This window comes from Antechinus flavipes, chromosome 1 (genome assembly GCF_016432865.1).
Source record: "Antechinus flavipes isolate AdamAnt ecotype Samford, QLD, Australia chromosome 1, AdamAnt_v2, whole genome shotgun sequence".
Taxonomy (NCBI): domain Eukaryota; kingdom Metazoa; phylum Chordata; class Mammalia; order Dasyuromorphia; family Dasyuridae; genus Antechinus; species Antechinus flavipes.
Genome location: NC_067398.1, coordinates 170,324,191 through 170,348,926, shown reverse-complemented (window position 1 = coordinate 170,348,926; position 24,736 = coordinate 170,324,191). Strand labels below are relative to the sequence as shown.

General features: G+C 34.0%; 1 protein-coding gene across 2 annotated transcripts in view; it reads left to right on the top strand.

Annotated features, from left to right (window-relative positions):
* Window positions 1-453: 453 nt before the first annotated feature.
* The window catches only part of EDIL3 (EGF like repeats and discoidin domains 3), a 634,428-nt gene continuing 610,145 nt past the window's right edge, over window positions 454-24,736 (top strand). Inside the window, exon 1 of one of the 2 annotated variants that reach the window (XM_051993052.1) lies at window positions 454-1,848. In XM_051993052.1, coding sequence (XP_051849012.1) covers window positions 1,782-1,848 — 67 coding nt within the window. In that variant the 5' untranslated portion in view covers window positions 454-1,781. The remainder of the gene's footprint in view (window positions 1,849-24,736) is intronic. The other variant, XM_051993062.1, reaches the window with a different exon arrangement.

Sequence of the window (24,736 nt, the reverse complement as noted above, 5' to 3'; positions counted from 1 at the left end):
AAACTTTTATTTAAATATTGATAGAAATTTTTGTCTTAAAAAGAAATTTCTGCTTTCATCTCTTTCACTTATTACAAGGTCTTTCATCTTCTCCCTCTCCTCTTCTTCCTTTCCCTACATACACAGGCTACCTCTACTGACACAAGGAGGAATTGAAAGTTGTTTCTTTTTGGTACTAGCAACTACAAAACAATACAATACTTAGTTCTTCTATCTGGTGAATAGAGAAATCACTGGTTTCTACCAACCAGTAGTTGGTTTTACTCTGGATATCACACCCTGGATAGCTATTTCCTTAGCAATACAAACCTATTCGGCGCATCTGATTTCTTCAAAGAAATCCTAACATGGGAAATCTGATCCACTTCGGCATTATTTCTTAAGGCTGCTTCCATCTGTTCTAGTCTTTTATTTGCACTGCATTTCTCTTCTAGCCCTATCAAAATAAAATTCAATATTTCGCTAAATTTTCACTACTTCTGCAGTCTTTCTTTTTTTTTTCTTTTAAATTTAACTCAGATGGCTGTCTCAGAACCTTATTCTCTTCTACCCTAGGCCTGAGAGTAAGTAGAGTATATCAAGGTAGCAATTAATCCAGTCTCCTGAAGCAGAGTCCTGGCAGTTTTTAGCACATAGTGGGACTTTAATAGATACTTATTGCTTAAATGAATACAGAATAGATTAGAACTCATTAGTAGAGTTTTTCATTCTTTATCACTGGTGGTAAACTGGGTCGTATTTATTGGAAAACTAGGGCACTTGCCTTTTAAAATGCTGCCTCTCTCTAGCAGATTCTTTCTTCCGAACAGAAACAACTTTAAAAAATCTCTTTAACTCTCCTTTCTTGACAAAACCTAGGAAAAACTCCAAAGGAAGTTTCCTCGGTAAATTTGAGTCAATGTTGAAAACAGATAGGAATGTGGATACTAGCGGTCCCTCATTAACCCTAAAGTCGCTGGATGTGTGAGGAAGTATATAAAGGTAGTCTAAGAGACTAGAAGCTGGTAGCAGGTGCCAGGGTGTGGCTGCGGTTGTCTCCCTTCTCTCTTCCAGTAGAAGGAGCCACTTCTGTGAGGAGGGAACTGAGAGAAAGAGAGAGGGAGACAGAGAATGAAGAGGGGGAGAGGGATGAAGGGAGGGTAGAGAGGGGAGGAGGAAAAGAGAGCCCGGAGATTGGGGAGAGAGCCTGTAAAGCTCTCTGCTCATACGCACGCCGCCTCTGTTTGTACACAGTGCGCTCTTCAGCCGGCACAGCTCTCTCCTCTTGTCCTCCCGCTTCATTGTTCTCCAAGTCAGAAGCCCCGCAGGAGTGGCAGAGAAAACAGCCTAAGGAGAGCTGCGCGCGGACTGCGGGCTTCCTCACAGCCCCAGGTTTACCCGGGGAAAGCCGTCCGGAGCCTCGCAGCGCGGAGCCGCGCTCCCACACATATCTCCGCCTCCCAGGACTCGTTTCCTCTCTTCTTCCCAGCTTATGACTGAGTTGCAGCACTTTGGCTGAGCCGCGCTGGGTTATTCTGGTATTCTACCCGCAACCCTTTGCCAAAGATCCGGCAAAAGAAGAGGGAAGCGTTCTCTTTCTCCATCCTCTTTTTCCTCTTCCTCTCTCTTTTAAAGATTTGTTTCTTTCTAATTTTCTTAAGAGAAGGGTTGAGAGAAGAAGACATATTTAGTGTGAGGGATTGCCTGGCACCCAGAGCCCTATCTCTGAGAACCCCATCACCCAGACGCTCTCTCTTTCCCCGACCCTTTTCCACCGGGGTCGCTCCAGTGGAGAAAAGATCATGAACCGCTTGGTAGCAGCCTGGCTCATGTTCGGTCTGAGCCTCTGCGTCCCTCAATTCACCAAAGGTGAGATGATTGGGTGGGGTGGAAGGTCCGCTAGGGAAAGGGGATGGAAAGGGGGGCAAAGCTCTTCCTTCTGCAGTGCTGGGAGAAAAAAGAATGCCAGTGTACAAGTGGGCGTGAAGCGGTCCCATGAGGCTGGGGTAGGCAGGGGTGGGGGCGTCTGGCAGTTCGGCGGTAGGGGGAGAACTCGATTCCCTGTGATGAGAAGGTTGCTGCCGCCTGAGGTTCTCTCTCTGTGTATGTGCGTGTATGTATGTGAGTGTATGCGAGTGTTTGTGTGCCTTTAGCTGGGGGTGGGAGGGGAGGAAAAGAGAGAGATGTGGAGGAGGAACTGTGCGCCGGCCAGACCATTTAAAGTGATCCCAAAGTCGAGAGTGAAGTGTGCAGGGAGGGCACAACTGTGATGCAGCGGGTTGTAATTCTAGAAAAAGAGGAGGCACGAGAAAGATAAGAACTCTTGGGAGCAGGGGGATTCTGCAGTTCACTTCACTGAGAGTCTCTGGAGGTGTTCTCCAAAGTGAAGGGGAGGGCAATCGCTGCAAATATGCTCATTGGGCGTAATTAGTCCAGCTTGAGAGGAGTTGGGAGATGGGGGTGGGGCGAGAGAAAATGTAAGAGTTTAAACGTCAACCGACTGAGTGGATGCGAGGGTTTCAAATCCGCAGAGCTGTCCACAAGCCCGGTGCAGCCGTGTGTGTGTGTGTGTGTGTGTGTGTGTGTGTGTGTGTAATAATTGGTACTCGGTTCTTGAATTTTAAATCAATGCTGAACAGTTTGCAAACACATTTCATGACACTTGGAGATCTGTGTATCACCCCTAAAATGCATAGTTCTTGTCAGTGTCTCTCTTAGTCTCTCTTAACTAGGACATGTTCTATCTGAAATATAGAATAAAAATAAAGCTCCCTCACCCGAATAAATCCCAAGTGTTCCTGATAGCGTCATTCATATTGCATTATATAGACATACTGACACATTTATATCTGTAGCTATGTATGTTTTCATATATATATATGTATATATGTATACATATGATATATTATGTTATAAATCATACTGCAACTCACCTCCCTAGTCTTCTTTAACATTTGTAAAGTTGTAAGAGATTGCTTGTCATGTTCTTTTGAGAAGGGGGAGGGGGGCGGATTAAGCTTTAAAAAAAAAGGTTTGTTTGTTTTTAATAGAGAGCTTTGAAACTGAGAGACTAGCTCCCGTTATTGCCTATCTTTCTGGGAGCACTTTACAGAACAAGTATCAAGGTGTAAAATAAAAGTGTGATTGGCTTTCCAGGCTGGTTGGTGCTTAAGTTTGTGCTGCAAAAAGATGGGGAGCTGTAGAGGAGGTGGCTGGTGGTTGGATGACGAATATAGAACTGTAAAGAGAGATGTAGGGTGGGAGGTCTCTGCTCTTGGGCCCTTGAGAATGCGAAGCAGCATCTCTTCTGTGTGATTTAGTGGGTAATAAATCTCCAGGGGAAGCGGTTCAAGTATAGAGTTCATTGCAATACAAAACTGAATTAAGATGCTCTACTTGATTTTTTAAGTGTTTAGTTAATAATTACTCTCAGATGTGAATCAACGTGGGATTAATAACATTTACATTCCCTTTATTTTAAGCAAAAGTGTATTAGTTATTTTGTTTATTGACCCTTCTATGCCTTCCCCAAATTTCCCCCTCCCCCGCAGCTTGTTTTTGCTGACCAGCTTAGTATGGACTTTCCTAATGAGCACGGTTGTCTACCTTCTGACGACTGTCCCCGTCCTCTCTTAAATGAGGCATGTTTTTTTAAAGTGTCCCTCGGTGTGTGTATATGTGTGTGTGCATGCACTACATTTAACAAAGTGTCCCAGTTATAAGAAAGGGTCAGCAACACCATTTAAGGTTACGAAATGATCATAGCATTGCAGTTTGCCTGGAGAGTACCCAATGAGGGGTGGGGGGGGAGAGAGAGAGAGAGAGAGAGAGAGAGAGAGAGAGAGAGAGAGAGAGAGAGAGAGTTAGAGTTCACGAGTTCGAGTTTCTTTTCATGAAATTTTCCTCCTTTTTTTCCTGTATGGATTGCCCCCTGCACTTTGATTCCTTGGAAGAAAGGGAAGAGAGAGGCATGAATAACCCTTTTTTTTCCTGCTCCTTTCCCTTCCCACACCCTTTCTTCCCCAACGCAAACCCATAAACTCAGAAAGCACAGAGACTCACTCTTACACACCTACACACCTACACCCTACCATCACCATCTGTCCCTGTAGCTTGTATTAGAGTGGAGGACAGCTCCCAGGAAGAAGAGAAACGAGAATCTATTTGCTAAATCTGCAGCCTCCATCTCCACTCTGCTGAGTCCGGTTGTAAGAACAGAGTGCAGCGGTCACTAGATTGGTTCGTTGTTGAGTTTTCTTCCCCTCCTACAATACAACAGGCAAATGTTCTGAGGGGCCGCGGTCCTCCGGACACGGTCTCAAGCTCTGGATTATGGTGGAAACCTTTAGTGGATTATAGTGGAAATCTGGGTAAGGTTTCCTTTTTAAATCCCCCAAAGGAAGGTCTGGCAGTTGTATACTACATATTCTTTAGTGTCTTCCGCCTTCTCTGGCAGTCTGTGGTAAGAAGGAAAGGGAGAATGAAGAAAAAATGATCCCATTTTTCAATAGGTCCTTTTAAATTTACATCACCTGCACGTTATTCAGTCACATCCCTAAAGGGTTTAGCACAGACCATTTAAACTTCGTATAAACTACTTAGTAACCAATGGCAGTGAGATCTTTTGGGTAGCCCAGAAAGTTGCCATTGCCTTGTTGTTTCCCTTTTTATAATGGTGGTATTTCCCTTTGTGTGGTCATCCAATTTAAGTTCATCAAAGTCTCTACTCTGTGAGGTTTAGTAACTCTTTTTATTAGTAGGTTTTTTTTTTTATTATTATTTTAAAATTAAACCAATGGATCAGTCAGATTGAATATTTTATTAGCTCTTAAATTATTCATTGTTATGAGTTGCTCTAAAAAATCCAATAACATTCATACAGTTGCAGCAAGCACGTGATGCCTTATGCAATCTGTCCCTGTGCCTGCAGTTTGTGCCTGGCGTCTTTAAGTAAAAGGCACTCTATCTGAAGTCTAGACATGTCATAAATACTATGCATCACTGGAATTTATCATTTGACTTTTCAAATTAAAGACTTTTCCAGCTACTTTTAGCTACTTCTGAATGAGGATGCACAATAAATTCAAAAGTAAGTACCACCTTTCTTCTAGAATATTGTCTTCCTAGAGTTATCACAACAAAATCCTTCTCAAATATGAATTTCCAGAGTTTGACTATATCTTCTTACATGTTAATGGTAAGAGCATCAAATTTCTAAATACATTAGACTTGTACCTTTAAAAGCCAATATCAACTTTAATTCCCTTGAGCAAAAGACTCTTTTTCAATTAACTTCAAATAATAAAATTGAAGATAATAATTTTAAAGTGAGAGTAGGCTACTATGTCATTTTTTGGTAATGTACCAACTTTGTCTTATTCTAGCAAGCTCTGCCATAATATACCATATATTTGCACTCTGAAACCTCACTTTATAATTATTTCTCCCATTTATCTTTAATTCAACTATATTCCAATGTGAAATTATAATTGTTAGAAAAATCATCAAACTTTGTTTTAAAAAATGGTGTTATTATTAAAATGGTCAATCATTTCATCTTTTGTCTCAATGTTAAAATATTTCCATAGGGGAAGCTAAATTATTGTGCTGATGAATTATGGTTGAATTAATACAAATGTCTAGATTTCTAAATATTCTAATGTTACAGTTGATATTTACATCTTTCTCTAGTTGAGAACTCCAGGATATTCTTTAAAAAACAACAACAACAACAACTTTTCTCCTACTCAACATCAATTTGAAAAATATGAAAGATCTTTTGGTGGTCTCTTATAAAAACCTGTTTTTATTTGTATTTTAAAAATGGTTCTTTATTAATCTGAAACTTACAGCTTGGGGAAGATTTTGATTATTGGATAGGCTTTATATCGTATATACTTATTAACAAAAACAAAGTTTCATTAGAATTGAATTAGTGACACTTCAACGAAAGCATTTCTGATTTTTTTGTTTACAGAATATGCTTACAAGCACAATTCTTGCAAGAATGCTTTCTGATGTAAAAGTCACATTGAAGTCTAGCCAGAATACAGTTGCAGACTTCAGAGTTCGATTTTCAATAGAAGCAAATCAGGAAAGAAAAACAATTTATAAAAATCTTGTAAGTAAATTCTATAAGATCTCAGAAAGCTCTCTGCTCCCCTACCTTGAAAGCTCCCTCAATAAGTCTAAGAGGAGAGCAGCCTGAAGAGAAACCAAACAGAAATCAGATGTACCATCACCAGTAGGTGTCAGGATAATCAATGGAGCTAATTTAGAAAGACATTCTGTGGCAAGAAAGAAGTAAAGTGAACAAATCCTTTCAAATGTACAAGGAAAACTTTATGATCTACTAAACCTAAGACTTCCTGAAGGGAAAAATATTGCCATTGGTTATAAGGGATTGAGTTCCTTTTTCATGACTAGATATTTTGTTCTATACCATACATAGCCTCGCTTCTCACAATATAGCACAGATTACATGGAATATCAAAAAACATCTAATATTGGGCATTCCTATCCTTATCCAAAGGGTCAGGTCATAGGCTTGTCCTATTGAGTCTTTAGTCTCCTGATCAGCTGCTAAGATTCTTTAAATATCCAATTTGTTACTTGTCGTTTTTTTCCTACTGTCCATCATCATTATTACTTGACCCATTGTCATGTATAGAATACTGCACTGTGTACCTATTGCGTGGAAATTCTTGTATTTTAACTGTTACCATTCAGTACATTGCACAACCATATGAAATAGTTAATTTGTACAAGAAGCCTTCCAGTTAGCTTCATAATTTATAGACCCATAAATTTAAAAAATGAATAAATCAGGAGTTTGTATTAACATAGCTACTTATTATTTTTCAGATTTTTTTTTCTTTTCTTTTTACAAGCTATACAATTGACACCGGTATCCCCCCAAACTGGAATATTAAAATACATAGACTGAGTTAACAGCATATTTTCATTACATGTATAAAATAATTTTGCAGAGATATTACTTTTCCCCCCTAATTGAATGGCAAGCTTTATGAATCTTGATAGTAGCAAGTTTCTATAAAATCTAAAAAAATGAGTTGAATGGTATAGCTATGTTAAATGATGAAAAATCCAAAACAGAACATCAGAATATTGTCATCTTCTATCTCATGGGACCACTAACACTTGACTAAATACCTATTTTTATATGGCTAACTGTTAATGATTTGATATCTTTTTCTTGTTTTTTTCTGTTTAAAAAAAAGTTCTTTCTTTCAAATATAATTCTGCTATCTGCTGATATAGCTTTTAAGTATGGTGCATTAGAAATATTATACATCTTTTTTTGCATATCAGTTTGCATATACTTGCAGATATTGTGCCAAGCATTTCTATCCTATTTGACATCTTTTCTGGGTCAAAGTTCTCTTAAAATAAAGTATATGCCAAGATGCAAATAAAACAGCATTCTTTTATAGAAAAGATGTTTAATTTTATCACAATTAAAATAATAGGTTTGCAGTTTCATACACAATCATTTTTTTCTTTTATCCTACTCTAAGAAAATACTTGTTTTCTTTATTTCAAAATAAAACAAATAAAAATTTAATCTAAAAATAATAAAATAACTTCACTGTACTAGACATAAATTAATTATCATATCTAAAAAAGCTGATGCCATGATGACCCTTCCCCATCTGTTATTGCAAATGTTAAGTGAGGCTTGAAACATAGAGCAGTACAGACCATTTGGGGTATGATTTGTCTGTAGTGGTTAATTAGAAATACATTTGTCTAATATAAAACAAATTACATATAGTAACACCCAATTTATCAAAAACTAATTATCCAGTAATTTCAACTATTCTGAACACAACCATAAACTTGGAAGTATACCAAAAAATCTACCTAAGTAGTCCTTACACTTCATGTATTGAGTACACTTGCTTTACTTAGTTCTTCACTTAGAAAGTATCTTCTACCCCCATCCCTAATGTGGTTTTATAGCAGGAAGCAAAACTCCCTTAAAAGCAGGAACAGACAGAAAGGAAAAAAAATCTCACATTAAAGGGAGAGACAGAAATAAGATACAAACAGAAGCAAGAATGATAGTCTGAAGGCATGAATTACAGGCTTAAAGAAGTTTATAAACATTGGCCTCCAAAGGTTTTACTATTTTGCTTTCTGTTATTCATAATGAAACTCTTGAATGATCCACACACACACACACACACACACACACCAATAACAAAAAACAAACACATTAATCTATATTGAGGAAGCAGGGAAATTGGTAATTGATTTTAGGAGTGTTTCCATTCAAAAATATTTAAAACATAGCTAGTTATGTCTATGCCCACTGGTACTTAAAGGTTTTCAAAGTACTTATATATATTACCTCATAGATCTTACAATGCCATCTTAGCACTTGTGAGAGAAGTGCTGTTATTATTTCCATTTTTCAGATCAGGAAATTAAAGTCTGTATAGGTTCAATGTTTTGCTCAGAGTTAAATAGTCAATAAATATCTATAACAGTATTGGGATTCAATTCTTCCTTACTTGAAGTCAGATTATCTTTCTCTTTTCTCATCTAACTGCAATTATTTCTTTTATCCATTTTAGTCATCTAAAAAATGCCTTCTATGGAATATCTCCAATAATGGGGATGAGAGAAAGGATGGCATGATATTTTAAAAGAAATACATTAATTATTTTAACAAACTTAATTCTAAAAAATCTCTAATGCATTACTCACATATGTCAAATATGTTATATTTTAAAAGGAAGGTAGAGCCATAAGAGTTGAAATGTTTTGATGTGTCATGTTCCATTTTAAATTCTCAAAGACATATACATAGTATTTTTTCCTGTTATAGATTATTTATGATGATAATGATCATCACTAGCATTGCAAATAGTTAATATAGTATGTGAAGTTGAGGGAAGGGATTTGAACATCCATGTGAGATTTAAGATTTTCATTCTAACACGTGTCAAATTCTGAGTTCAATGTCATGTGTAGCTAAGAGGAACTTCATTAGTTTGTGGTTTTCTAACTTTCTAAGGAAGACAATGTCAATATCACTGATCTATCTTAAGAATAACAGAGTATTTTAAGTTAAAAGATCAACAGTTTAATTTCAATGATTAATCTCTCTTTCTTCTTGCTTTCATAGCATTTTACCTTCACTTTCATGATACATCCACTTTTCCTTACTATTTTATTAAATTTTGAATATATTTTACATTTGCTAGATTGTGAACTCATAGAAGGCAGTATGAACATGTTGCTTATCTTTTTCTAGTATGTATAGCTGAATATATTACCTTGCCATAAAAGGTCAGGAATAGATGCTTGTAGTTTGAACTTAGTGACATCACCCGTATTTCCATATCACCAAGTATTCCAAATTTTCTGTACTCGGTATTTCTTTAAAAATTTGGACATACTTGAGTAGAGTAATATTTACCGAAAGGTTTCAGTGTAGAATAGTAGGCAGAAATTTTGTGTGGACTCTAAATGAAATAGATTCGTACATGGATTACTTTGTGACTATTGAAAAGTCACTTAACCATTGGTTTCTTCAGCCAATTTGACAATTGTCCGTTCAAGGAAGGAGAAGAGAAGAAGGAAAGAGAGCTGAGAGGGACAAGAAAAGAAAGGGAGGAATTTGTGAAAGGGCTTTTTATAGACCAAGAACTATGCATAAAATTGAGTCATTACCTTTGAGAAATGTATATACTTTGAACATAGTCAATACAAGATAGGGTGGACACAGAAGAGTGTTTTGTTTGGGAAGTTGTAGGGATGGTGTATGGAAACATAAGAGACACATAAACTAATATTCTGATATTAATTCTTAATAGAAGAAAATACTAACATTGATTTTATTAATCTTCAGAAAGAAAGATATAAAACAGAGAGGGAGTAGATAGGAGATTGGATGGCAAAGAGTAAATTGGGCTATGAGCATGATCTGATGAGCTTTATGTTTTTATAATAGCTGACTAGACAATCGGGTCAACACATGGTTCATAAACTAAGTGCATTATCATCCAAAATAGGAAATCAGCATCTAGATCAGTGATGTAGAGGTGATTGGTGATGGTAAGCATGAAAGTTAGAAAACAATGGTGAAAGGACAAGACTATCTATAGTCAATGTCAAAAGCAGTACTGCATGAAGCTTTTCTATCATTTGGCTAACCTTTCAATATGAATTGATAATAGACTCATAGCCACCTGTATTCTTTTCTCCCAATATTTATTTCAATTATTTTCTCCCTTCTCTTACTCAATTCTATCTTCAAACTACAATTTCCTTCCAGATTGGTTCATTTCTAGTCTATTTCTTCATTACTTTCTCAGCATAGAGTAGCTTCACTCCAGCCAAAAGTGGGCTTCTTTAAATTGCCTTTATTAAGACCATATCTTCTTTTCCCCATATTACAAAACAGATTGAAGAAAATATTCACCCCTCACCATTTTTTGTTAATAGGAAGATAGAAATAACATGGATAAATGTAATTCATAAATACTACCCAAACTCTATTTTGGGCAATAATATGAACCCCATTTCCTACTAAACCTTTTTGAAAGTGGTTCACAAAAAAGAAAGATAAGTGCTTCTGAAATTAATCTCCTTTTATTTCTCCCATTTTATCTATTTGGCATATTGCTAAGATGTTATGCAATGAGGAAAAGGAAGGCAGAGGAAAGAGAAAAGGAAATCAAAATTGATAATCAACAAATTCAGGTGAATAATAAATTTTTTGAGTTAACTATTTGGAATGGATGTAGGAGACTACACATTTCACATATTAATATGGACCATTTATCAAGGAAAGAATTAAAATAAAGGATTTTTGAGATATTTCCTTATTCTCTGAATTTCTGAATTCCCATAAAAAAGAATATTTTCCCTTTTCTTAACTGGCTATTAAATGTGACTCTTCTCCTAATTCACATGGATACAGTGTGCCAAGCTGTTATATAGTATTTTTCACTACAGATATCATTCCTTGGATTGAAAATTCCTGCATAGTTTTAGCTGCGTATTATTTTAACATAAAAAGTAGGTCACAAAGTAGTTTCATAAACTTAAAAAAAATTTCCTTCTCATTTATTGTATGCTTCTTGCAATCTATAATATAATATGAATCTACTTGGAATATAAGTTTTACTGAATTAAAGTGGAGAGGGAAGCATTCAACAAAATAGAAAAAAAAAAAGGTAATTATGCTTTAGCCTCAGAAGTCCCTTCTAGCACTAGATCTATGATTCAGAATAAAGGCAATATATTCAGTAATTTCTACATTTAATAATTATCAGTAAAAACTCATTTAAAAATTTAAAAAATTCTACAATATCTTCCTTTGTTAGAGTCAAAGCTTTTCTCCGTTTTTTCCTAGTAACTATTCCATAAGTTCACAGATCATGGAAGTTAAATTGATTAAAGTAGTTAATCTAGGAAAGTCACTGTGTAGTAGCCTTAAAGTAAAGCTCACTTTCTTTATTAATCACTGAAATATGATCCCATTTCTGCATCTCCAAGTACGGAATGAAACTTTTTCTTGTCAAATGTGTAAAGCTATTATGAGGAATTATAGAAATACATACATTTCTGCATAATTAGTTTTAAAATTTAAAGAAAAAATGTGATGCTTTACAATAACCAAGTATTCATTCTTTAATGAAACACAAACATGGTGCTCTGAAGAGTTAAATAAGTTGCTAATGAGAATAGTAAAGGCAAAAAATGGTGGCCTGTAGTGGTTCTCTAAACAATTTTATTTGGGAATTTTGTCCTTCAAGTTGTTAATCATTTCTCCTATTTAGTTTTAATTTTGTATCTTTAGCCTTAAAACCTTTTATTTCCTTTGAATTTTGCTGTAAGTTCGTATTATCAATGCTTACGTACGTCATTTAATTTTAATTTTTCAAATAGTCCATAAAGACCTGCCTTTTTTGCAACAGCATATCTTTGTAGGAAAGATTTTAAGGTAATATTTTTTTAGTGGTTCTGGATAAATTAATTACATCTAGACAAGAAATTTACAGATCAAATGAACTTAGTCTTTATATTGTCATCTGGAGGAATAAATGTTCAGGTTTATTTTGAACTAAAACATCCTTAAAAATGTATTTTCGGTCTCAACATTCCTTAAATATATCAGAAATGCATGAAAATTATAAAAAATGAACTAATTATTCAAAGATTACTCTTATTGACTTCTTGACTACTTTCTTAGTTTAGGCCCTCTTCACTTCTCAACTAAATTGTTACAATGGCCTTTTAAATCCATGTCTCAGATCTATCCCTTCTTCAATGATGTGTCTGTGTTTGTGTGTCCATGTGTGTGTGCTGAGGAATGGTGAGATTTTTTTTTTTTTTGTATTTTCAGTCTTGTGCTACTATTCTTTCATTTAAGACTCAGCTATAATGTATTACAATATAGTATTATGATGACTAGTTTTCTGTATTTGGAATCAGGATAACCTGAGTTCTTAACTTGTCTCAAACATAGTAATACTAGCAACAACAAAGTATTTATATCACACTTTAAAAATTTTAAAGTTTTTACTTATGGGATTTTCAACTAGTTACTTAACCTCATTAAGCCTCAGTTTCCTTATTGCTTTATTTATAAATGGGATTGGGATAATAATAAAATCTATTTCACAAAGTGGTTGAAAGAATCAAATAAAATAATGTATTTATAGAACTAGATAGCGTAAGCAAGCATTTTATTATTATTTGTAGAATGATACCATTTTCATGCACATGAAACTTAGAAGGGCATCTATAAGGAAGCTTTTGAAAAATTGCTGTCCAATAGGAGAATATATGCAGCTCTGCTGCGAGTAAGAAGCTCAGTACTGCACCACACTAAATATGTCCCTCTTTTCCCTGTGTTGCATGACAGCAATGGGGAGAGGGAGTATCATGTAGTGCTATGCAAGACCTATGCGTGTGAAGAAATTGGAGCATCCTAGATGGAGAGCATTTTGATAGGCAGCAAAATTTTACATATATAGAAAATTAGGCCACTTTTTTCCCAGTATGAAAAAGCTTGAGTTGAATACCAGAAGGGGGAAAATTCTTTGTTTTCTGAAGAAAATGAAACTTTGCACAATGTTAATGAACTCTTTCTTTTCAAATCTGCATATTTAAAATATTTGTAAACTAGATGCTCTTTAGTTCTTTACATGTACAAGTTACATACTTTTTCCCCTTTTAATCTTTTTCTTGTAATTCTTTTCCTCGATCTTTTGGGTTGTTTTCTTTGGAACCCAAGTTGCCTACATAATTGTATAACAAAACTACTGAAGATGAAGCAGCAGTTTTCAGGGATGCTCTAAACAGATCACCCAGATTTGTCACCCAGATCAGAATATATATATATAGGATTTTACAGTAACATTTAAATTTTTTGTGTGGAATGTTTGTGAGGTAATTTTTGACTTGATTTTCCCTTCTAATAACTGAATGTCAATTGTATGTTTTTCTTCCATAGCTATTTTAGTTTGCATTTTTCCAGTCACTCGCATTATTTTACAATCATTATTGGTACTATTACTTAGGTGGAGTTTGCTCTACCTACACTTCTTTGAATAATCTACCTTATCATTGCCTGCAGATTATATTAATATGCAATTAACTTCTATTTTTAGATTCTTAATATATTTTAGGTAATAGAATACTATATCCAATTTCCTTTGGTACGTCCCTAGAGAACTTTCCCCAACTTTGCAAATTTTTTTTTTTGTCTTTTTGGTCTTTTAAATTATTTTCTGATCCCTTGGCAAAACAATGAAAAAATCTCATCTAAATTAATATTTAAAAAAAGAAATGTGGGAATGTCAAATTAATACTCTAATTATATAAACCTTTTCCTAGTTGTAAAATAAGTAGCTTTAGGAAGTGCATTAACTTCTTCAGAACATTGAAATACTACTTTTTAAATGTTATAGGGAAATGGAAATCACTAAACCATTTCTTTTAAAGAAGTGAGTGTTATTCTTGCAACCTACAGTGGAACTTAGTAAATAAATACCCAAGTGGACTGAGTACTAAATTAATCTTCCCAAAGTAGGTAATTTACCTACAGAGCATAAGGAGAATGTGACTCTTTTAAATCTCATTGCATCAAGGAACAATAAAGTAGTAATTACTGTGTGTAAAAGAGAAGCAAGGAGTTTTATAACTCACATTACTTATGTATGACAAGAGAGTGGTGTTCCCCAAAAGGAGGCCCAAGGTGCACATGGGAAATATTTTGAAACCATAGCGCTATTCACAGCTGCAAGTTGTCAGGTGAAATGGCTGCAGCTGCCTCTTTGATCTTCTAATTGCCCCAGCACCTCATCTAGCACTCCCATAGGCTCCACCATAGATAATTTCCCTCTAACTATAAGAATTTTTCTACCTTCCTTCATGCCCACACACCTGGATGATCACATAAGTATTTGGCAGAAGGAAAGAGGAGCACCTGGGAGTTTTGTCTGCCCCAGGAACTAAAAGCCCTATTTAGAGTTCCTTGTGCAGTGACATTCTGTAAGGCACGCCAAGATACTGCTGATTTTCCTTTGGGCCACTATTTCTCTCTTCTTAAATGTCTCACTGGCTTTAAAACAGTCTGTATGGATGTGTTCTCAGTAAATTGTGTGATTTCCACTTCTAGTCTGTGAAAGCCCCAAAATCAGAAGCTGTCTTTCCAAAGAGAAGTTTATGTTGTAAGAGGGTCATTTAAAGTCAGTGCTCGAGAATGGTCCTCTTTTCTTTCTTTTATATCTCTTCATACTGAGAAAGGAATCCCATCATTACCTACAGCTCTTTTATGTTTAGAATTTGGCCTCAGAGTTGTATGAATTTCAATAGAACAAATACTAAGATTTTCATTTTCTTTTTTAAAAAAGGAAAATAAATATTCTTTCAGAAATCAAGAAGCTTTATAAAGAGCCTATTCCAAAAAAATATAAAGTCACATTCACCAAAAGTGGTTCTAAGGCAGACTTTTGACGTTTGGCTAATGACCAAACTAATGGAGGCCTCACATCATTTAAATAGGGATTTACAGACATTATTTTTATTTTTTATATCCATTTTTCTTTTAATTTTTTAAATTCAGGTTTTTTTCCAACTAAAAACTTTATGTCCTTTCCATGGAAATTAAAAAAAAAACCTTATAAGAAATGCATAGTAATGTAAAGCAAATTCTCAAATTGGATATAATTTTTTAAAATCACATATTACTTTTTCAGTGGAGTAAGATGCTTATTCTGAAGGCATATTCCAAAGTAAGAATCCCATTTTTCAATCACCTTTAAGGAGTTATCCCAGAATCTTGTAAGAGTGGGAGAGAGTATGAAGCATACTAGAACCTGCAACTCAAATAGTATGTTTTTCCTATAAAACTCATATCTAAATTCCTTTAGAATGGAAAATCTTTTCTCTCCCTCTTCTTTTTATTCTTCCCAGTTATACATATAACCCTTAAAATGAAGCAAAAGGTTACTTCTTAAAATAAATAAAAACCATTGAAACTTGTAAATTTCTTTTATTGCATGCATGTTTTCTCTTTCCACCATTACCCCCTTCTATTGTATACTTTGCAACTGAGTCTGTAATATAAAGGGAAGAACTTTATAAATACTGAGAATATAGCTATATTAGACAAATCTTTGCACTTGAGTACTGACTCAGTATTTTTTAATTCCTTCTTTTGTTTGGACATAATTTTTGAAGTTCATACATGGATATTTTTTCTTTGTTCTATTAATAATTATTGTCCAATATGACATTTCTTAAATAAAATATCTTTATATCTGAGAGTATGTAAGTGTTGATATAACATCCTGGTATTTTCTTTTTTGGATAGTTTTATTTTTTTCCTTTGTTTCTTTTTCTTTGATGAGTTTGCACCAAACTGCTCTATTTATGTATTCTTCTGAAAATGACAAATTCCTCTTTTTCCTCTTGAAAGTTCATATGTTTTCATGGAATATTAAATCATTAGGCATATAACAAACATATTGGTTTAGAAACAATTTGATATGCTTTTAAATATATCTTTTACAGCATTCTGCTACTGTTCTCTTTTCATGGGATAAAGAAATAATTTCATGTATGAGATCTTGTATTTAATTTATCTTTTTAGCAGAAATTGTCAAGTTGATTTTTTTAAAATGCTAAAGCATTCATTTTATTGTATCATTTTGTTTTATTAGTCTGACAGTTTTTTTTAATCTTTTGAGTTCATAGTTGTCTATTTTTAATATCTATTTGACTATTTATTGCCACTTTGAGATGATGCAGTAGATCTGAGTTTATCTAAGATCTCTTATCCAGTCATTTTAGGAAAAGTCTTCCTTTTTTGTTGTCCTTTGATTTATTTGGTAGTCTTTTTATTCACTCAGTGGGGGGTAAAGCATCAAATCTATTCCCACTCTTCTTTCTTTAAGTCTCTTCCTTTCAGTTCTAAATAGCATTAGAGTAGGCCCAGTGTTTCAGGGACTCTCTCCAAACAAAGGATGCTTATTTTGTTCCATCCTGATTAGAATTACTCTAATTCAGTGTTTCCCAAATTGTGGTATGTGTACCCCCAGGGGTACAGGAAGAGTTTGGTAAGGGTACCCATTGCACCATAGTTTGGTTGGGGATATGCACTGCACCATGCTTAGCTGTGCCTAATTCTATGTTCTCATGAATCAAGTCAAGACAGTCTTGTGAGGCGTGAGATGGTCTGGTGTGACACGATGTGAATATATTGCACTTCTTTACAGAGACAACTTACTTGGTTAATAGTTAGTGACTTCTCCAGGTGCCTGTGTATTTTTAGCTTTTGTGCGATTTTTCTTATAGGAAAGGTTTGTTATGTGCTTTAGTAATTCCCACTGATTTTGATTATTTTTATATAGAAGGATGAAATGTATGTGCTGAGATAACAGATCGTTGTAGTTTGGTTCCCTGGTTGTTAATTTTAATCTGAGATGCGGCTCCACGTCCAATAGTCTGTTCCTTTTTTTTTGACTTAATGTCTACAAATGCTGAAAAAGCAACTTCACATAAATATGAAGTTGGATAAGGCAAGATGTATTTCAGAACTTTTTCTGTTAAAACAGGATACACATGTTGCATTTGTTAATGCAGAATGATGTTAAAGTACACTCCTTATGTTTATTTTTCAAGAATCTGTTTGAAACCAATTCCAACAATTGCTCTTCTTTCACATGTGACAGACCTTCTGGCATGGATTTATATTTTATTATTACTAATTTTATTTTTCATTTATTATTATTTTATGTATGTACCACAAAATAAAAAAATATATATTTTGATTGTTATTAAAATACAGCCTTTTTTTTTTTTTGACTAGTGGTACTCAGCATTATGAAAATTATAGAAGGGCTATACATGTCAAAAGTTTGGGAAACACTGCTCTAATTCATGAGCATAAGTGGTAAAATAGTTCATATGACTACCAAAAGAGAATAATAGAGGCAATAAATAACAGCTTCCATTATACTTTCATGGAATATAGGGTATGAGGATGGTGGTGGAGTAGTTCAACCTTCAATGTGTTGACAGAACAACGCAGTAGAAATAGGACTCTGGACTCTGAATCAAATTTCAGTTTGAGAAGCAGAACTGCCACTTCCTAAGTTATTGATTTTGGCATACCTTTATATTATGTTTCCCATTCATAAAACAGAAATAATAACTCTTTTCTTATATACCTCATAATGTTTTGTGAATTTATATCAATTTGAGCTCTTATAATGATAAAAAAGGTTTTGGACTATTCTATTTCTAAATCATCACCATTTAAACTAAAACTAGTTCTACTTACCAAGATGATTCTTCATAATAATTAAGCCTGCAAAGCTCTGTGTATAACATGAGAAAGAATACCTTATTGTATCATTTAATTAATTAATTTAGGGATGGTTGCCCTAAAATATAGTATCAATATTTTCTAAAAGATAATAAATCAATTTTGATTTCTTTCACAGTTGCTTGAACCATTTTTTTAAAGATAAGCTTTAGCTATAGTGCACTATGCACTTACTCCAAATATTCCAGATGCCTACATCTGATATGCAATACCATAGACACAGGATTTTCAGTATGAATAGACTGCTGTGTCATTTTCTTGATTAATTGTGATGCCATTTCAGCCTGTAGAAAGAACTCAGGACATGAAGTTAAGAGACACTAGGCTAATCTGGGGAAGCCAGTGGAGGGAGGAAGGGGAAAAGTTGGAACAGAAGTGAGTGCAAGGGGTAATGTTGTAAAAAATTACCCAGTCATGGGTTCCATTAGTAAAAAGTTATAATTATTAAAAATAAATAAATAAAATGTAATAGCTTCATGATCCTGACTGAAGCAATTAAAAAAAAAAAAAAAAGGAGACACTAGGCTAGATTCCATCTTTGATGCTTACGAACTTTGTGACCATGTGTAAAATACTTTTCTTATTTTAACATTGTTTATGTGTAAATTAAAAATAATATCTCTACTATCTTCCTCAGAATGGAACTGTGAGTAAAGTGTCACACAATGGAGCATATATCACATACAGTAGCTATTAGAATTTTTAAAAAGTGATAAGTCAGTTGCCTAATTTAGCATGGTACTTAGCAAATCCTCTAGCTCACTAATGTATTTAAGTACTTATTGGAGTTCACACTTTTGGGAGATTCACAAGTCAGAAACCCATAATCCCACTCTCAGATCCCAATATTCTACTCTCTCAGAGGAGGAGTCAATCTTTGGGAGATCACATATAAATAATCTCTTAGAGCTTCAAGTTAGTTAGTTCGGAACATTGCCAGGAGTCAGAAAGGAGCACTCTGGGAGGAAGCCTACAAGCCCACTTTTGGAGGTGGAGTCAGATTCATTCCATTTTCCACTTTTGTGCTGGCTGGAGGCTGAAGGACAAACCTTTGGATTTGGAGACATTTGGAGGGAGCTCTTGGAACCAAGGAGAGAAATAGGCCACCAAGAAAACTAACCAGGCTATTTTGGAGGAAGCAATAAAAGATCTGAACTTTTAACACCTGGCTGCATTTGAGATGATTATTACTTTGAATTGAAACTAAGGCTGCCTCCAGAAAACCTCCCCAAGAAACCTGCTCTCAGAGAACCATTATATTATAGAAAAGTAGAGATCACCACAAGTAGAAATTATTGATACTTATTAAGATAACTTTGAAGAGGTACAGCTAGATAGCGCAGTGGAGAGAACACCAGCTATGAAGTTAGGAGGACCTCACTACAAATCTGGCTTCAGACCTTTAATTTTTACTAGCTATGTGAATCTGGGCAAGGGTTAAGCCAATTGCCTCAGGAAACAAAAAGCAAAAGATAACTTTAAAGATTGTTTATTTGAAAGTGTTTCAGAAAATAGAAGAAATATTGGTGGTAATAAAGCAATGAAAGTAAAGTAGTGTGTGTGTATACACACACACACACACACACACACACACACATATAGGATATAAAATGTTAATAGTCTTTTCATAATTTCTAGTTGGATGGATGATTTGGAAATAAAGAGAGTTATATTTATATTCAGGATGCTTTTCTAAAGTGTTTCTTAGTGCTTTACATAATGCCATCCATTCTCAGATAGACCTGATTTTCAATTTTCATACCAAAAACAGCGAAAATCATATAAGGCTTATCTGCTTATAAGGAGAATTGTTTATTTGTGATTTCATACTGGAGGGAACAATACTGGAAAATTAGCTGATACAGAATGTCCCAAAGAAGAATAAATTTTATCTAAATTATTTTTTCTTGATGTTTTAAAGTAAGCTTGTATATGATCAGATGCAGTTTATCATCATGTAGTACTTCTGGAATCATATCTCTTTGTCTCCATCCAATAAAATCTTAGTCCTATGCAGCATGGGGATAAGCAGGTGACTCATGTTTTATATAGCACATGCTGATGGAACACTTGCATTGACTGATTCAACAAAGTGGAAATGCTTTGTAAATGAACTGGTGATAAATTGTGTACCTCTCAATCAAAGACCCTGCTGGCTCAATTTGGAATTAACACAAAGTTAATGCAAGTTCTTTTTAAAGATAATATATTTAAGGGCCAGCTAAGTGGCACAGTGGATAGAGCAGCAGCCCTGAAATCAGGAGGACCTGATTTCAAATCTGGTCTCAGACATTTAACATGTCCTAGCTGTGTGACCCCGGGCAAGTCACTTAACCAACCCCAATTGCCTCAGAAAAAATAAATTTTAAAAAATAAAGATAATATATTTAGTTACAGAGCTACAATGTCCATGAAGGGAGAAATTTCTCACACCAAGAAAGTCAGAGATCCTTGAAGATTCTTGAAGTATTGAAGGAAACATTAAAATTTTTACTTTGACTTGCATTTTTCAGCCAGAATAGAAAGAACATGAAAAATTTCCAAGAATTTTTTAGTCTTTCCTCCATGATTTTGTTTATGTAAAGCATGATTCTAGTAGTCATACTCAATTGTTAGGGAAATTCCTTTTGTAATTGTTAACTTTTACCTATGAAATTATTCTTCACTTTTCCTATATATGTCTTGTGCATACATAACTCTTTGCATATTTTGAGATCCATTATGATGTGAACTGTTTAGCAACAAGGTCTTATCTTTATATCACCATTCCTTAACTAAGTGCCTGGAATATAGTAAATATTTAATAAATGTTTGTTACCTTGACTTTTTCTTTTTTACTGGTTTTAAAAGATTCACACTTAGTAAATAGATCAATGGTAAATATGGTCTCTAGGCAGTTATTTAAAACTTTATAAACACTCTGAATTTATTGGGAAATTCATATTGTGAGTCATTTGCTCAGGATTTTTGTGGAAGCAACTTTCCATCTCAGAATACCTGGAAAAGACAAGGATAATTAACTCATGTAGTTTTTTAATAAAAATTATTAGCATCCAAAAGTATGGAGCCAACTTTCTCATTCCACACACTTTCTGACTTAGAGAGAACTGTAGCATTGGTCTTTGCTATGGAAAATTTAGAATAGATATTACTAGAATATTTTCTTTGTCACAAGAAATTTGAGTAGCTTTTAGGAGAAAAGATGATGTATAAAAATTCAGGATTAGTGAATAAGCAAGCAATGCAATGATGCTGGTGATATGACTAATAAGAGAAAATTAAAATAATGTGAAATGCTGAATAATGTTTGCATTCTGGGAGGTGGCCTGGCTCTTTCTTATAGTTAATTATTTAATTTAAAGCTTAACTCTTTCTCTAGTGAAATAATAATTTGGATACCTGTAAGGCAAAGCAAAAGCTGGCAAGTCCTACTTCAGTGAGCAATCAGAATGTTTTTTCTTTCATTTTAGAGTGAAATGGTAACCACTTCAAGAAATTTTCATCAAATTAGATACCAGACTCATTAGGAAGCAGACTGTGGTGATGCTTTTATAATTATGAAGGATCTAATACAGGGATTACATGCTTCCAAGAGTACTGGGTCCTTCTTGGGAAAGGGGAACTTTGTCTTTTTGCCCCATAATTTTTTCTTCTATTGATTTCTAAACCTCTTCAGTCTCAAAACCTGAATTCAATGCACTGGAATTTCTTTGTCCTAGATTCTCCCTGCCTCCTTGAATTTGATGATCCACTAACTCAACTTCATATTACCTTCCTCTCCTCCCTTCCTCCTTCCCAATTACCATGGTATCTTAGAGGTTTGATCTTCTTGACACACCCTACGCTGTAGGAATACAATTTCTAGGATTCAATTACCATGACAAAGAATGGTATAAATAAATAAATTGTAAAATACAGAATTTTGTTGTAAGTAATTGAAAATATATAGAAAATAATCATTCTCTCTGACTGAGCAGTTTCCATGCTGGATTTTTAATTGTCAGCCTAAAATTAATATCTCAAAATAATCAAATTGTTTCTCTATCCTTCCAAGAATGAGTTTAGGGAAGTGAAATATCTCTCTGTGTATCTCTATCTTTATCTTATTCTCCCTCTCTCTCTCCCCCTTCCTACTTCCATCTTTATCCTTTTCAAAAATAAGATTACACTCTATCTTGACTTGCTGTCTCTCTGTTGGTTTATAAGATTGATAATTATAGGTATTCCTTCTTTCTCTAAGTTAAACTATGTTATAGGACTAAAAGTCTTAATATAGTAGGTTTGCTTTGTTTTAGAATCTTTTTTACATCTTATTTTACTTTTGCTTTAAAAAAAAAAAAAGCAATCTGGTAGAATTTGTTCCCTCTTGCTTGTATCTCTAGCAAGTCCAGTGAAAAAGGAAGACTTCTCTTAACAAAGTATGATAACAAGAATTACCATATATGCCTGTGATCATTTACTCTTTCATAAACCCCAAATGACATATTACAGTAATGTTGTGTTGAAGTTGTTCAGTTCTGTCTGTCAGTTTCCCACTTGGATTTGGGTTGGGCTAGTATGAACAAGAAATATGTTGGGAGACAAAGTACATCTCTTTGAGAAGTTCTCACTAAAATCATTCTAGTGTATGTAAGCAGGTTCTGTATCTAGTAGAACATATTGCTTTTAAAATATGCATGTCCTTAAAAGACAAGTAGTATAAAAATGTCAAGTTTTTCAGTGGAAAAAATAATTATGTAATAGCGTTTTCAGGAAGGTCAGGAAGGAATGGTTTTTAAGATAAATTGAAATCCAACATAGAGACCTTTAACAAAGTATACTTATATCTTCTTTCATATATTTATACTGACTGGCATGATCATGTAGAATTTATCCCCCTTCAAACCCTTATCATTCTTGTCATACAATGATATCCCATTACATTCATAGCTAACTCTGTCTTTGGAAATCACTGTTATTTTATGCACTCAAAGATTATTATTTACTACCATAAAATGCAGATAATTGTCATTCTGGAAGATGTAACCTATATAATAGTATTGATTTTTTCTTCTCTGCTTCTTTCACATTTCACAGATACTAGCTGATAAAGGATACTTAATTTACTTTTACAAAGAAGTTACTCCTTGGGCAATGTATTTGTTTCAAGGTTTTGAATAATTTCATTGTAAATTTCTTAATTTTTAATATCTAAGTAAATTAACTCAATTTTGACTAAATTAATTATCTTAGGGAAAACAGACCAGACAATTGTTCCTTGATTTCAGATAGTTTCTGATGTAATTAGTTGAAGTAAGGTTTGAATATCCTAGCCCGAGGCAAAAAAATGAAAGAGAAGTGAAATTTGTCTCTCTGATTCTTCCACTTCCCTTTTCAGTCTTTATTTCTCCTTCTCTTAAGTCCTCAGAGTCTTTTTTTGCTATTCCCTACTTTCCACCTCCAACCCAAATGCCCCCAAATTAAAATGTTATCATCTTCCTGTGTAGAGGTCCATGTTCCAGAACTTTTTGATTGCCTAATCAAAATCCAGCTATAAAAGATTATTTCATAAGAAGCTTGCTAGGTGAGGGGTAGTAGCTAAGCAAGAATAATTGTTTAATATATTGGAAGATATATTATCTACTTAGGATCATATATTCTATAGATCAAGCAGCATCTAATGTTAAAAGGATTAAAAGCAAGTTACTTTAAACATATTTAATTAGGTCAGAATTATGTGGCATTTTCCTCACATATTTCATAAATTGGGGTTATTGGTCATAAAGAGGTCTATCTGAATCTGCATATTATCTTATAAATAAGTGAATGCTACTAAAATATCAAACACTATAAAATAAATGTTATAACAACAAATAGTTTGCAAAATTCACATTCTAATTAAACTGTGAGCTTTTTGAGAGCAGAGGCTTAAAAAAGCTTTCTTTCCAGTGCTTGGCATATAGTAGATGTTTAATAAATGCTTGATTTAATTTTGTAATAAAAATAAAATAAAATGTGTAAATATGGAAAGGATATTATCATTCTGTACTCTGCATGCATCGGGCTGGCACAGCCCATTTATAAGCTCTTATTCATGGTTGTGATGTATATTAAAGTGTTTTATTAAAGTCTTCTTCATTGAGTTATTGTTTTATCTCTCTCTTAGGCAACCTCCTCATATACTAAAAATATGATCTTTTTCTTTCCAATATTTTGTTTATAAATTAATAGTGAATATATTTTAAAAGTAAAAATAATATATGTGAAGTATTTAAGATTTCCCCAAACCAAGTCAACAATTGGCTTAAATTCCTTTTGGTGACATATAGCAAAGAGGAGAATGGCAAAAGGTATGTTGGGAAAATATATGAATATGTATTAAATAAGAAGAAGCCAAATGCTTGCTAGTTCCTTATTCCTGTAAGTCATCAAAACTCTTTAAGAAGAAAGTAGGAAGACATTAAATAATGGTGAAATATGACCATCCTGTCCAAAAGTGAAATTGTTTATCTTAAACACAAGAAATTGGCTGGGTGATAACCTGGGAATCATTTAAGAAAAATGTAATAACTTTTGTAGTCAAATCAGCTCCTTAGAACATAGGTTCAAACCAAAGAATCACTTATTTAAGTCAGGCTCACTTCTTCATAATTACCTGATTTTCATTATTTATCAAGGTGGAAATACAATGATGGTTTCTCTAAGACTATGTCTGTAGAATGAAAGCTCTGGAGCATTCTACCAAGTTGAAAAGATTTTTGAGGATGGGTACAGTTGTGGAAAATATGTCTCAACTGAAGGCCAAACTAGCTAGATTTCAAAGGGCAGGGCAATCATGCAAATCTGACCATAGATTGACAAAATTTTGAAACCTTAAAAACTACCTAGTAAAGCATGGAGGTA